This window comes from Tamandua tetradactyla, chromosome 23, assembly GCF_023851605.1.
Source record: "Tamandua tetradactyla isolate mTamTet1 chromosome 23, mTamTet1.pri, whole genome shotgun sequence".
NCBI lineage: Eukaryota > Metazoa > Chordata > Mammalia > Pilosa > Myrmecophagidae > Tamandua > Tamandua tetradactyla.
In genome coordinates, this window is record NC_135349.1 from 54,077,425 (window position 1) to 54,092,171 (window position 14,747).

At 45.4% G+C, this 14,747-nt stretch overlaps 1 protein-coding gene across 3 annotated transcripts in view; it reads left to right on the plus strand.

Annotated features, from left to right (window-relative positions):
• The window catches only part of MEFV (MEFV innate immunity regulator, pyrin), a 64,980-nt gene that overhangs the window by 42,081 nt on the left and 8,152 nt on the right, over positions 1-14,747 (plus strand). Inside the window, exon 1 of one of the 3 annotated variants that reach the window (XM_077142003.1) lies at positions 2,784-3,186. The exons of 1 other annotated variant lie outside the window; for it this stretch is intronic. Coding sequence is in view for 1 of the 2 variants with exons in the window: in XM_077142001.1 (XP_076998116.1) it covers positions 12,491-12,806 (316 nt within the window). In the remaining variant the exon portion in view is untranslated. Of the gene's footprint in view, positions 1-2,783; positions 3,187-10,918; positions 12,807-14,747 lie in introns of those variants that run through there. One more of the 3 variants, XM_077142001.1, reaches the window with a different exon arrangement.

Consider the following 14,747-nt stretch of genomic DNA (forward strand, 5'->3'; position numbering starts at 1 on the left):
GGAATGTCTGTATGATAAGATTTATCAATAAATATATTTTTTAAAAATTTGTAGCTTCTGCTCTATAGCTTCAGGAGAGTCAAAGTGTAAGACTTTATGTCCTAGTGAAAAAAAGAGTCTGTGTCTGTATTAGTTTGACACCTTCGGTGGGTGTGTTTACTTTGGAGAGAGGTCCATGCTTGTGCTTACTTCAGCCTTGGCTCAAGGTTCTTATTTGACTTGCTATTTAAACTCATCTTAGTGTGAAGACTTCATATATTTGTTTCTCAAAGAGCACAGACTGGTTTTTTGTCGTTGTTTTAATTTTTTAATTAATTTTAAGAAAAAAATTACAGGAAGGAAATACAAACATTCCCGATATGTGATCATTCCATTCTATATATATATAATCAGTAATTCACAATATCATCACATAGCTGCAGATTCATCATCATGATCATTTCTTAGAACATTTGCATCAATTCAGAAAAAGAAAAAGACAACAGAAAAATAAAATGAAAACAGAAAAAAAAAACAAACACACCATACCCCTTACTCCTCACAGACTGGTTTTTAAAAAATATTTTCCTAATCCTCTGAACCCCATGTAAACAACATCTCAGAGATTTCTGTTGTTGTTGTTGTTGTTATAAAAACATTGGAGAAAAACATGAAAGATCCCCTTCTACATGTAACTTCCAAATTTTCTGCTTTACCTTATTATTTTATACCAAGAATATATTCACAGACTGTGTTTAATGTGTCATAAAACTTTCAATTCTCATTGGAAAAGATAAAAATGAATAGAGTAAAAAACACAACCCTTCCCCCAAGTCTATTCTCTAAAGGTAGCCACGTTAATTTTTTTTGGATCTCCTTCTAGACATTTAAAGTAAAAAAAAAAAAAATTCCTACTATTTAAAACATGGCATCATACACATTGTACTGCAAACTTCCTCTTTTCATTTGATGATATTTACTGGCCATCTTTGCACATTAGCACTCAGAAATCCACTGCACGGTTTTCAGTGAATGCGTTCACCAAACATTTTTCCAGCCAGTTTGGTGATGGCATTTGTTGTCTACAGTTTCTAACTGGCAAGTGTGCAGTTAGTAGAGTAAGAAAGAGCCCTTCAGACTGCCCAGCAGCCATTGGAAAAAGATCCGGTGAACACAGGATCAGTTGAGGGGCAGGGTTTAAATACCCTCTTGGAACAGGAAACACAAATAGACCATCTAGCTAGATAGTCCAAACTTTAAAAGAAATAAAAAATAATTGGCTGCAGTACATTCAGATCAAAGAAAACCTTTCCTGAAGATCTAACATGTAACACAATTAAAAAGTGGGGCTGCGTTCCCTGTCTGTGGGACATGATTTACCCAGGGGTGTAAATCTTTCTGGCAACGTGGGATGTGACTCCCGGGAATAAGCCCGGACCCAGCATCACGGGAGTGAGAAAGCCTTCTTGACCAAAAGGGGGAAGAGAAAAATGAAACAAAATGAAGATTCAGTGGCTGAGAGATTTCAAATAGAGTCCAGAGTCTATTCTGGAGGTTATTCTTATGCAGTATATAGATATCCCTTTTCAGTTTTCGATGAATTGGAGTAGCTAGAGGAAAATACCTGCAAACAGTTGAACTGTAACCCAATAGCCTTGATTTTTGAAAACGACTGTATTAACTACAGCGCTTTTAAGGTGTGTTCATGTGCCTGTAAAAACCTTTTGACTGACGCTACCTTTATCCAGTGTAAGGACAGATGAGAAAGAAAAAAAAGACAAAAAATAATAGGGGAGGTGATGAGGAATGGAATGTTTTGAGTGTTCCTTTTTCCTTTTTTTTTCCTTATTTTTATTTTTGGAGTAATTGAATGTTCAAAAATCTATGGGGCGGATTCGTTTCCCGGTGCCTGCCCATGGGGGGAACAAAAATCCATGGGGCTGCTCTGGCGGAAGCGAGGGTCTGGGTAGACTGGAGGAAGTCCATGAACCCCCCGAAACGCTATACAAGATTGTAGGTGTACGTGCTTTTTTTCTGAGCAAGACGATTGTCTTTAAGGCCCGTGGCTTTTAATTAGATTTTTCGAAAGGAATCTTGATACATTTACATTTAAAAACCTGTCCTCTAGGGGTTCCGAGGGCCAGAGTTTGAAAACCCTCGCTCTAGCCCAGGCTCTATCCGCTTCTTAAGTGGTATTTGAAAGAGATTTCAAATAGAGTCCAGAGTCCAGAGTCTATGTGTCGGGCTGATGGCCTCCTCCTTCCACAGCTCTCACCAGAACCAGTAGGCTCTCCCTACTTCTCCAGGGCCTGCCCCTTCTCTCCAGCGCAGGGGGTGAGTGCCGAAGGCCAGGGATTTCCCCTGCGGGTGCACCGTGAAGGGCACCTACTAAGCACTCAGGCATTTGTCGTAAACATTAAGGAATGCGATCGGCGGGATGATTAGTGGAAAAGGGCTTTCGCGATCGCCTGCCCCGGCTCATAGCCGCCCGCAAGCCCACCGTTATCCTACGCGCCGACTCCTCTTCCTGGCGCTGCTCCCGGGATACCAGCTAGGGCAGCACTCGGCTGATTGGGGAGGAACAGCTATAGGCTGTTGGGGCTGTCAGTCCGAACGACGGCGCCGCGGCCCAGCGCCCTCTGGGAGACGTAGCCCCGATGAGCCCGCCTACCTGCCTTCTGATTGGTTCTGCGTACGCCCAGGACTGTCTGGGCAATGTGGTCCGGGAGCCTCCCGCGCATGCGCGATGAGGGAGGGCGAGGGTTAAAGGGCGAGCGCGAGTCGGGGAGGCAGGGGGTGTGGGGTGTCCTTCCCAGGCCCGCTCCTCTCTGCAGAGGCTGCCCGGGCCTTCCCCTGAGTGAGGCGGTCGCCGGGGCCCCGCGGCTTCCCCTCTGGTGCTCTAGCGGTCCCGGGGCCTCCCCGCCCCCTCGGCTTCTTCAGCCGACACTTCCCCTTTGTCCGCCGGCCGCGGTTTCCGAAAACAGCCACCCCGCCCCGGCCGCTTCCTCCCGGGGGCTCCGGAGCGTGAGAGCCGCGCGCGGCCTGAGTGGAGCTGCGGTTTCCCTCGGCGCGTTTAATTCTCGAATCGGCCGCTTTGACGGGCAGGAAACAAAAGCTCGGGAAGGCGGGTGAGGCCTGGGCCCGCAGGCGCGGAGTCGGCTCGGGAGGAGAGTCCCATCGCCGGGGCCGCTGCCGGGCCCCTGCCGCGTAGGTCCCAGGCCAGGCTGGGTGAGTGGGAGGGCAGAGGCCGGGGCCGGCTCCGCAGGGACAGGCGGCGGGGCGACCCGAGCCCCCAGATGTAAGCCCTTGTGCCCCCACGCCCGCCGTCCCCGCGCGGGAAGAGCGCGCCGCGGCTGCCGAGCGCAGAGCCTCCAGGGCCGGGTGTTCGCCGCCTCCCGCGCTCACCTGGGAGCCTGTGGCCGTCAGGCTCTGCAGCCCCAGCACCTCGACGTACTGGTCGATGGAATGCGAGTTTTCCGATCGTTTTATAATTAATAGAAAGTTGAAGAATCAGTAAAATGAACATCTCTTGAGCATCCGTGTGCCCACCCGCCCCAACCCGCCCAGATTTACCCATCGGGAATAAGTAATGTGTAGAGCCCTTATAAACTTAAGAGTCTATGGAGCCCATATTGCAAGAGAAGTTGTCCTTGGAGAGCTGTGGAGAGAGGGGTGCCCTCCTCCTGTGGAGGTCCCTTCCTGCGCCCTGGGCAGGGTGGGCGGCGCCCGACCCCACCCCGGTCCCACATTGTGAAGTGGGCTTCCTCTCTCTCCCCTTCCATCCTGCTTGCGGGGGCTGCAGGCTGTCGCGCAACGTGGTCTGTCCTCAGGACACACAGATACGTCTCTGTGTAAGGTGGAGAGCAGCGGCCTTACAGCAGAAGTCCCTGACCAGGGTGGCACAGGTGGCCTAGCCAAAGTGCTTCCCATCCACCTGGCTGAGAAGCAGAGCCCACAGACGCTCCCTGTGGTCTGCAGGACTCAGTGCAAACTCTTGGAGGTATCTTCACAGGACCTTTACATACTCTGACCTGAAACTGGTCTTGGGTCAAGGCCTCTCTTGCACACCCAGTTCCCCAGCTCTCCCTTCAAAATTAGCCAGGCTGGGCGCCTCTTCACTACCTCCTCTGCTCCCACCTGGTCCAAAGCGCCAGCATCCCTTGTCTGTAGTAGCACAGCAGATTTATTTTTCTTCTCTCTGCTTCCATCTTTTTTCCCTCTACTGTCTCTTCTTCCTACAGAAGCCAGAGTGGTGCTTGTAAAGCTGATGTTAGAGCCGGTCACTCCTTTGCTTAAACTCTCCAGTGGCCCTTCATTTTAGATAAGAGCTGAAGTCCTTCCCATAACCTGGAGTCCCTCCTTGGCCTAGTGGCCAGCTCCACGCTACCCCTCACTTGTCTGCCATCCACTTCCTTCCCTGCCTCTGCTCCAGCTGCCTGGGCTGCACTGCTCTTCCTCAGGCCCTAAGCACACAGCTACCACGGGGCCTTTGCACTGCCTCTGCCAGTGCAGATGCTCGTCTCCAAGATGAATATGTAGTTTCCTCCCTCACTTCCTTTAGATCTCCTTTCAAACACAGAAGCCTTCTTCAACCACCCGGTTTAAAATGCCAGACCAGCCCCTGCGCTCCCTAACACCCTTGTTCTGCTGTGGGGTTTCTCCAGCTACCTTATCACTACCTCATATGCTATACACTTGTTTGCTTATTGTGTATCCACACTTCCTCATAAGAGTGTGAGCTTGGCGAGGGCAGTGAGACTTTTCTTTTATCCACTGCTATATCCCAGTACCTAGAAGAGTACCCAGCATACAGCAGGTGCTCAATTACATATGAGTTAAATGAATGGCTCGATCTGTTCCTTCCTCACTCTTGAGCCTGTCAGTTAACCCCGTGAAGGAGGGTGACCAGTTGTGCTGGTTTCCCCAGGACTGAGGGAGTTCCCAGGAACTGGGCTTTTGGTGCTAAAATCAGGAAAGTTCCAGGCAAACTGCGATGACTTAGTCACCCTGACTCTAAGTCTAAATTTCCTCATCGATAAAATAGAGGGAAAATCGTGCCCTCCTCATAGAACTGAGTGAGAATTACACAGGGGCATGGTATAGAAATGCCTGGCTTGGCATCTAACGCATCGGAGGCCCTCATAAAGGTGAGCTTGTCAGCCTTGTCTCACTGTGCCCTCACCTGCTGCTCTGTCCTCCTGCCTCTGGACCTGCAGCCACACATCGCCCAGCCCCGTGGGAGCCCTTGTAGGGCCGCCATTTTGTTTTGGCTACTTTTCTGCGGCTATTTTGATGGCGGAGGTTTTTCATGTAGCTCCTTGGCACAGGGACCCTTCAGCCTTAGCCCTTAAAAGAAAGAAAGAAAAACAGCAATTTTTAAAAAGCCATATGCAGGTACATTTTGGAGTGCTTATCCCTTTGTAATTGTCTAGCAGTTTGGGGAAGATGTCTGGCAATAAAAATATATATATATATATGAATACACACATATATAAGCAGATAATTTATGAGTCTTCTTGGAAGAAGAAAATATGAGTAATGTTGATATTTAGCTTCTCCCTTTTTTATTTGTTTTCATGCTTGTCTTCAGCTTTTTGTCGAGACAAGCTTTGGCAGAGTTGCTTACTGTTTATTCTAGGGCTCCTTCCTGCCGGCAATACAGTGAATGGAACTTTGGGGAAATAAGCAGTAGGAGCTGCCATGTCTCTGCAGTGAGTTAATCAGATTCAATACCAAAACAGACAAAATTTATTAACCTTTTAGGATCTAAAATTTTCAATTATGAAGGACTGTGCAAAACGTAATCTCAGCGTTGAAGGGAAGGCTGGTGGACAGGCCGCGTGTCACTGAGGGGCACTGGCTACCAGCTTACTTGATCTGAGTAATTCTGGGCAACATTTCTGCTCACTGTCTAGAAATTACTTTGAACTTAGCCACCCAAGGTCTCAGTGTTGCCTTTGAATTAAGCAGACTGGGAGGGGGGTGGGAGAGAGGATTTGGATCATAATGGGATCCCTTGTTTTCAACTCCAAATTTATGTCAGAAATCTCCTCAAAAATAAACACTTTTGTGCCTCAAAGAACGTCATCAAGAAAGTAGAAAGACAGCCTACACAATGGGAGACAATATTTGGAAACAACACATCAGATAAAGGTCTAGTATCCAGAATTTATATAAAGAGATTGTTCAACTCAACAACAAAAAGTCAGCCAATCCAATTACACAATGCGAAAAAGACTTGAACAGACGCTTCTCAGAAGAGGAAATACAAATGGCCAAAAGGCACATGAAGAGATGCTCAACGTCCCTGGCCATTAGAGAAATGCAAATCAAAACCACAATGAGATATCATCTCACACCCACCAGAATGGCCATCATCAACAAAACAGAAAATGACAAGTGCTGGAGAGGATGTGGAGAAAGAGGCACACTTATCCACTGTTGGTGGGAATGTCAAATGGTGCAACCACTGTGGAAGGCAGTTTGGCGGTTCCTCAAAAAACTGAATATAGAATTGCCATATGACCCAGCAATACCGTTGCTAGGTATCTACTCAGAGGACATAAGGGCAAACACACAAACGGACATTTGCACATCAATGTTTATAGCAGCATTATTTACAATTGCAAAGAGATGGAAACAGCCAAAATGTCCATCAACAGACGAGTGGCTAAACAAACTGTGGTATATACATATGGTGGAATATTATGCAGCTTTAAGACAGAATAAACTTATGAAGTATGTAACAACATGGATGGACCTTGAGAACATTATGCTGAATGAGACTAGCCAAAAGCAAAAGGACAAATACTGTATGGTCTCACTGATATGAACTGACATTAGTGAATAAACTTGGAATATTTCATTGATAACAGAGACCATCAGGAGATAGAAATAGGGTAAGATATTGGGTAACTGAAGCTGAAGGGATACAGACTGTGCGACAGGACTGGATACAAAAACTCAGAAATGAACAGCACAATACTACCTAACTGTAATATAATTGTGTTAAAACACTGAATGAAGCTGCATGTGAGAATGATAGAGGGAGGAGGGCTGGGACATAAATGAAATCAGAAAGAAAGATAGATGTCAAAGATTAAGATGGTATAATCTAGGAATGCCTAGAGTGTACAATAGTACTGAAATGTACAATGTACAAATTTTAAAAATGTTTTTGCATGAGGAAGAACAAAGGAATGTCATTACTGCAGGGTGTTGGAAATAGATGGTAATTAATATTTAAAAATTTCAACTCATGTGTGAGAGTAAAGCAAAAAAAATGTTTATTTGGTACAAAATTTATATTTTGACTAGTGCATTTCCTAATATAACTTATGTAGATAGTTTGATTGAATGCCATAAGTACTTGGAATCTCAGGTAGGACATGAGATTTTGTTGGTTTGTCCAGAGTGATGCCCCGATGAATCCCAGAGTGATTTGACCAGTGAGTGAAAAAGTATTTGCAAAGCCCCCTTGGGGGAATGTTGAGAACGGGGAGAAATTCAACTTCCCCAAGTTGTATTCTTGATATTCTCACAAGCAGTGTGGACAACCAAAGCTATAGGGAGAGCCCCCAGTCTTGGGGTTTGTTCATACGAAACTTAACCCCACAAAGGTTAGGTCAAGTGTACTTAAAATCTAGGCCTAAGAGTCACCCCCAAGAGAGCCTTTTTTGTTGCTCAGATGTGGCCTCTCTCTCCAGCCAACAAAAAAAGAAAGAAAAAAAAAAACTTCCGCTACCCTCCCCCCATTTCTTACATGCACTACTGGTAACATTATGTTTAAATGTAATATTTTTACGTGATTACATCTAAATACCATAAACCTCCTTTATCACGATGGTTTGGGGGTACAAAGATGGATATCCCCTTAGAGGCTAAGCTAATTATAATAGACTTTTAAAATTATCCTTTTTTTTTCCTGATTATAAAAGTAATCTGTATTCATCAGAAATCAAAATGCTGCAGAAATGAATGCCATAGAAAGTAAGAGTCCCTGCTGTCCGGGCATGGAGGCGGATGTGCAGATGACTTAGGAGGCAAACAGATTTCATCCTTGGCAGCAGCTCCATCCAGGCCCATCTTCACAAAGGGCCTTGAACTTAGACTCATCGTGCTCCCCTCCAAATAAGGCCACGCCACAGTCACAGAGACGTGCACAAAAAGAGTCTGTCACTTTAATTGTTAGAATAAGAGTCCCACTTTAATTCTGACATCAAACATTGAAAATATAACACGAGGGTTATAACCTTCTTTCCATGTTTCTTCATTTTAAAAATTTCTGGGAAAAAACCGAGTTACTGGAAACTCAACACTTGGAAAAAAACTTCCCTTCACCCAGCAAACATTGCCTTCAAGAAGTCCCTGCATCAGAATCGCCTGTGTTGCAAACGGTGGCCTGGTGATTTCAAAATATCCTGCTTTGCACTGGGAAGCCCCATTTCCTACCCAATTCTGTAGGTGCTTAGTCTCAGCTTAGAAGACTTTCCTGACCTGTCAAGACAGAATCCGGGTCCCCAGGCACCCACGGGAACCCATGCTTCATTGCACGGGCTTGTCATTGCTTGTCCAGTAGAGGGACCGTCCGGGTGCCCGTGAGGACCCATGAAACCCCTCCTCACCCAACCTGAGAGTTTTACCCATCTACTGCTTGCACCATAAATGTGCATTTTTGGGTTCATGCATTTTTCGGGCAGATGCTGGGTTTGGGGGTCATCTTCCCAGCAGAATCCAGTGAACTGGGTGCTGTCAGCTATGAGAACAAACCAAAAGGGTTGCATTGGGCAATAAGGGAAATCCAACCAGCCAGGACTCAGGGCAGCTTTGATCCCAGACGGGCCCTGCCCTGGGCTGTTTTCCCAGCCAGGCCTCAGACCTTTGTAAGTGACCCGTGGGAGTGGTCAGCACGGCCCATTTTGAGCATCAATGGTCAACCAAAAAACGGACATCCATGGGTAGTGATGAACAGTAAAGTAAACATTTTTTGTCATGCAGGGAGACAATATCACGGAGTGGCTAAGACAGTGAGTTTGGATCCTGGTTCTGGGGAAGCCCCTAAGCCTAAGCTGTGATTCCTGGGGGTGAAACAGGGGTGGAAACCCTGCCTTGCAGGACGCTGCAGAGATTTTAAGAGACAATGGAGAGAAAGCAAGCAGTGCCTGGTACAGAGCAAGCCCTCCTTAGAGGGTGTGTCCATTTCCCAGGGCTGCCCTCACCAAGCACCCCAAACTGCATGAGTTAATGTCATAGAAATATATTCTCCCACAGCGTTGGAAGCCAGTGGGAGAATGAGGTGTTGCGGAGTCGTGCTTCCTCTGAAGGCTCAGGGGAGACGCTTTCCTCCCCTCCTCCGGCTGCTGGTGGCCTCAGGCATTCCTTGGCTTGTGGTGGCATCACTCCAATCTCCTTCACCTTCACATGGCCTTCTCCCCTGTGTGTCTCCTCTGTGTTTCTATGTCCCTATCCCAATATCCTTCTCATTTCTCTTATAAAGACACCAGCCATTGGGTTCACGGCCCAACCTCACCAGTATGTCCTCATCATAACATGGTCACATATGCTATTTCAAACAAGGTGACCTTCACAGGTGCTAGAGGTTTAGATTTGAACATATCATTTCAGAGGGCATGGTTCAACCTGCTACAGAGGGTAATTGTATTAGCAATAAAACATCTTTTCATTGAGAAGGACAAAAAGTTTAAACCAGGATATGCAAATAATGCCAACTAAGAGATAGAAATATCGTTATCTGCAATCACCATTGTAATAATTGATTTAGGAAGAGATCATCAGTGGATGCTAAGACCACTGATGAAAGATTGTGGGAGGACAAGACATTTATACATTCTCAGGTTATTGATTAATTACAAAGAAAAATATTATAATGGGAAGACCTTGAGGACACTTGAATATTATCTTCAGTCTAAGGAGGAAAAAATCAGATAAATCTCACTTGAGGGATATTCTTCTTGGAATAGAATTTTCAAAAGCACCAATATCTTTTTTTTTGTCTTTTATTTTTTTCAATGTAACAACATACAAACAGGAACATTCTTGCCATATGATCATTCCATTCTTGGTATATAATCAATAACTCACAATATTATCACATAGTGGTGTATTTATCACCATGATCATTTCTTAGAACATTTGCATCAATTCAGAAAAAGAAAGAAAAAGAGAAAAGGAAAAACTCATACATACCATACCCCTTACCTCTCCCTCTCATTTATTGCTAGTATTTCCATCTATCCAATATATTTTAGCCTGTGTTTCCCGTATTTTTTTCTATACCCCTTATCATTGCCTTTCATTGATCACTAGCATTTCAATCTACTAAATTTAACATTTGTTCCCCCTATTATTTATTTATTTTTAATCCATGTGTTTTACTCATCTGTCCATACTATAGATAAAAGGAGCATCAGACACAAGGTTTTCACACTCACACAGTCACATTGCAAAAGCTGTATCATTATACAATCATCTTCGAGAAACATGGCTGCTGGAACACAGCCCTACATTTTCAGGCACTTCCCTCCGGCCTCTGCATTACATCTTGACTAACAAGGTGATGTCTATTTAATACATAAGAATAACCTCCAGTATAACCTCTCGACTCTGTTTGGAATCTCTCAGCCATTGACACTTCATTTTGTTTCATTTCTCTCTTCCTCATTTTAGTCGAGAATGTTTTCTCAATCCCTTAATGCTGAGTCCGAGCTTATTCTAGGGTTTCTGTCCCACATTGCCAGGAAGATCCACACCCCTGGGAGTCATGTCCTATATAGAGAGGGGGAGGGCAATGAGTTTGCTTGTCGTGTTGGCTGAGAGAGAGAGAGAGGCCACATCTGAGCAACAGAAGAGGTTCTCTGGGGGTGACTCTTTGGCCTAATTTTAAGTAGGCTTAGCCTATCCTCTGTGGGGTTAAGGTTCATATGAACATATCCCAAGATTGAGGGCTCAGCCTTTTGCTTTGGTTGTCCCCACTGCTTGTGAGAATATCAGGAATTCTTCACTTGGGGAAGTTGAATTTTCCTCCTTTCTCACCATTCCCCAAAGGGGACTTTGCATCAATATCTTGAAGAAAAAAGAAGGCTGGGGAAGGGTGGAAGTATTCTAGCTAAAGGGGGACTATAGAGACATGACAACTAAATGTGACGCATGGTCTTTGACTGGATCTTGGATTGGGAAAAAAAAAGCTATGAAAGACACTATTAGTACAATTGGCAAAATTTGACTATGGACTGATTGTAGTACTGTTAACAATGTTATAATTGTATATTACACTTGAGTGTAATAATTGTATTATGAGGATTTAAAGTAATATCCTTGTGTCTTAGTTCTTGGGAATATTTAGGGCATTTGGAGTGATGTGTGAAAATGTTCTCTATTGCCCAATGGTTGGGGGGGGAAGAAGTGCATGTGTATGTGTGTGTGTGAGAGAGAAGAAAAAGCAGCAAATATAGCAAAATGCAAACAATTGGTGAATCCAGGTAAAGAACATGTTGTGTTATGTTCATTGTATAATGCTTTCAACTTTTCTGTAGTTTTGAAATTTTTGTGTTTTTTTTTTTTTTTGAAATTTTTGTTGTTGTTGTTGCATAATTTTTAAAAGTAAAAAGTTGGGTAAAAAAACCAAGGCGTGCAAAAAGACAGAGGCAGGCAATCAAGAGCAACCCACCCCACCTGGAGTTTCCATTGACGTCCGGGCCACCTCTGGGCTCCACGCTGGCCTGCACTCCCTTGAGGACCCGGTGTCTGTTTTCACTGTCGCACTCCAGCATCCTGGCACTTGAGTTTGGTAGATGTGCGTGGAAGAGTGACCTGGGGCTCCAGGGAATGTCCACCCTGCCCTCCAGTGAAGGCAGAATCAGGAGCAAAAAATCAAGATGGTGGTCGCAGGCTTTGCACTTCAAGGCCTTGGCGTGGTGAGAAGGTCCAAACAGCTGAAACTGCATCAACGGAGGTGCCACCAGGGCTCGTCTCCTGGCAGTGTCCTGCCTGCCTCAGCAGCCTTCTTGGACAGGGCAGGGAAAGCTTGCAGGCCTGTATTTGCTGTCCCTTCTCTTGCCCTTGGCCCTGGAGGGCCCATGAAACCCCAAGAGTCTGGAGGAGAACAGCTGGCCAGAGGGGGACCGGGAGCTCTGTTCTCAGCCCCACCTCCTCCGCCAGCTCTGTGTCCTGGAAGGAAGAGAGAGCAAAGCATCTGAGTGCCCACCCTAGGACCAAGAACCTGGAATGGCACCCAGCCAGGCCTTCCATCACCGCCTTGCCCACCTCTTTGCAGCCTAGGCAGCAGAGGGGAAAGCTGGGGGGCCTGGAGGTATGCGTGGCTGCAGGACACTGCCCCCTCCGAGCTGGAGACATAGAACACCAGCCGGTGTTGACACACCATGACTTCAGTCTCAGTTCCCACCAAAGCTCGGTGCACTTCCTGTGCCTTTTCCGTTATTTCTCAAGTCGGCTCTTCTTGCTCAGACACCGGGCTCCAGACAAGGGGCCTCTTATGCTCCTGGCCGGCTGTGGCCTCTCCTTGGTCCACGCCATGGCCAAGACCCCCAGTGACCATCTGCTGTTCTCCCTGGAGGACCTGGTGCCCTATGACTTTGAGAAGTTCAAGTTCAAGCTGCAGAACACCAGCCTGGAGAAGGAGCAACCCCGCATCCCCCGGGGCCTGCTGCAGATGGCCGGGCCTGTGAAGGTGGCCTCTCTGCTCATCAGCCACTACGGGGAGGAGGACGCTCTGCGGCTGACCATGCAGGTGCTGCGGGCCATCAACCAGCGCCTCCTGGCCGAGGAGCTCCTCAGGGCCTCGGGGAAGGGTAAGGCAGGCCCCAGCCCCCACCCGCTGCTGTCCGTGGGAACTGGGAAGGCGGACTGGGAGCTGGTCCGCTGGAAACTCCAGACCCGGGAGATAGAAATCCCAGGTCTCCCCACCCTCGGTGGACCTTGGCCAGGCCAACCCCTCTCTCCTCCTGGGTCCTGGGACCTGGGTTGGTAAAGAGCCTGAGGCTCCTCCTGGCCAGGACTCTGGAGGCTGAGAAATCGTCCCTTGACTTGCGATTTAACACGTGTGCAGACAAGTCACCTCCAGGTAGCAAAAAGGGCTTGCTAACCAAGCCTGTTGTCAGGGGTTGGGATGTGATCTGCTCACTGTTGGCCGCCTCGTTTCAGCTTTGAGTTCTTTAACACCCTTTAAAAGGGTCTTTATAAATTCTAAGAGGATTTCTTAATTCTTCACCCCTTCCTTTTTTCGTTCCTTTCTCCCTGTCTTCCCCCCTCCCTCCTTTCTTTCCTCTTCCCTTCTTTCTTTCCTTCCTTCCCTCTTTTCTTTTCTTTCTTTCCCTCCCTCCCTCCCTTCTTCTATATTTTCGTTTCTCTCTTTCTCCACCTTGTTCTACACCCTTTTGTTGTACCTTTCTAATTTTATTTCATTGGGATTAAAGCCATTCACATCTGCCATTAAAGGTTTTTTTTTTTTTTGAGATTTTCTTGGGGCCTAATACCAGGTCAGTTAAAACCTTTGGTGTTTGAATTTTTCTTTTTCTAGGTTTTAAGCCTACATTAGAGACATGTTTCTATGAGGTAGAACAGTTTAAGATCGCAAGGTTTCTCTCCGTTCCTTGAAGGAGTGATAGAATTCAACTGTAAACTACCTGAGTCTTGTGTAATTTGATGAGTAAAATTTTTTATATTTTATGTTTTAAAATCTGTAGGGCTTCTTACCAGTTCCGGAGCCAGTTTTGGTAATTTTGTTCTCCTGGAAAATCAACGGCAAACTATTTTCAACAGCTTTAAGTAATTTTAATAAGAACTTCTTCAGACAGAAAATTAAGGTGCTAATTATTACAGGTTATCTGTATTTCCTTCATAGAGTAGTGGTTTTCAAATTATGCTTCTGGGAGGTATTTCAGGGATTTTTTTAGAATTTAACAAATACATATTGAAATATACCATTAACCGAATTTTAAATTATTGTTGGCCGACTGTGCTGAAAAATTAACTTATTTTCAAGCAAACCTTGGAACAAAGCCTTTCTTTTCTGTTTAATTAAACAGCGTCCTGAGATTTCCAGAGACGCTTTTTAAAAAAATTACTATTTGCATTCACTTATCTGCATGAATTAGGATTTTCTTTGAATATGCAACCAAAGAAAAATGCAGAAATAAATTTGTTTCTGAGGTTCTGCCTTTCAAAACTCCTGATTTCAGAGTTTTGTGTCAATTGAACACCCTCATTCTTTTATGTGTCTGATTCTATACTACATGAATTTTGTACAGCTGTAATCATAAATAAATTCATACCAGGAAACTAGGGATTTTATGTATTTTGTGCATCAGGGTCCTCATTTGATACAAGTTCTCCTGCTTAAAATGTTTGAAAGTGGGGAGACAGATTTTGGGCTGTTAGTCCATCTGCTCTCCTACTACGCGCCTAGTAATAAACTCCTAAAAAAAAGGTTTGAAAGTGGTATTTGAGAAATGCAGTCAATAATCAGTGTATTCTTTTTTTTTTTTTTTTTTTTTTTAAAGAGAGAGGGAGGAAAGGAAGGAAAGACAGAGAAGAAAGGAAGGATGGAAGGAAGGGAAACATTTTTAAACATTTTCTTGTTTTTTATTGTATTTTGTTTGTTTGTTTGTTTTTTACATGGGCTGGGGCCGGGAATCGAACCGGGGTCCTCCGGCACGGCAGGCAAGCACTCTTGCCCGCTGAGCCACCGCGGCCCGCCAATCAGTGTATTCTTACTTAATGGTAATTGACCG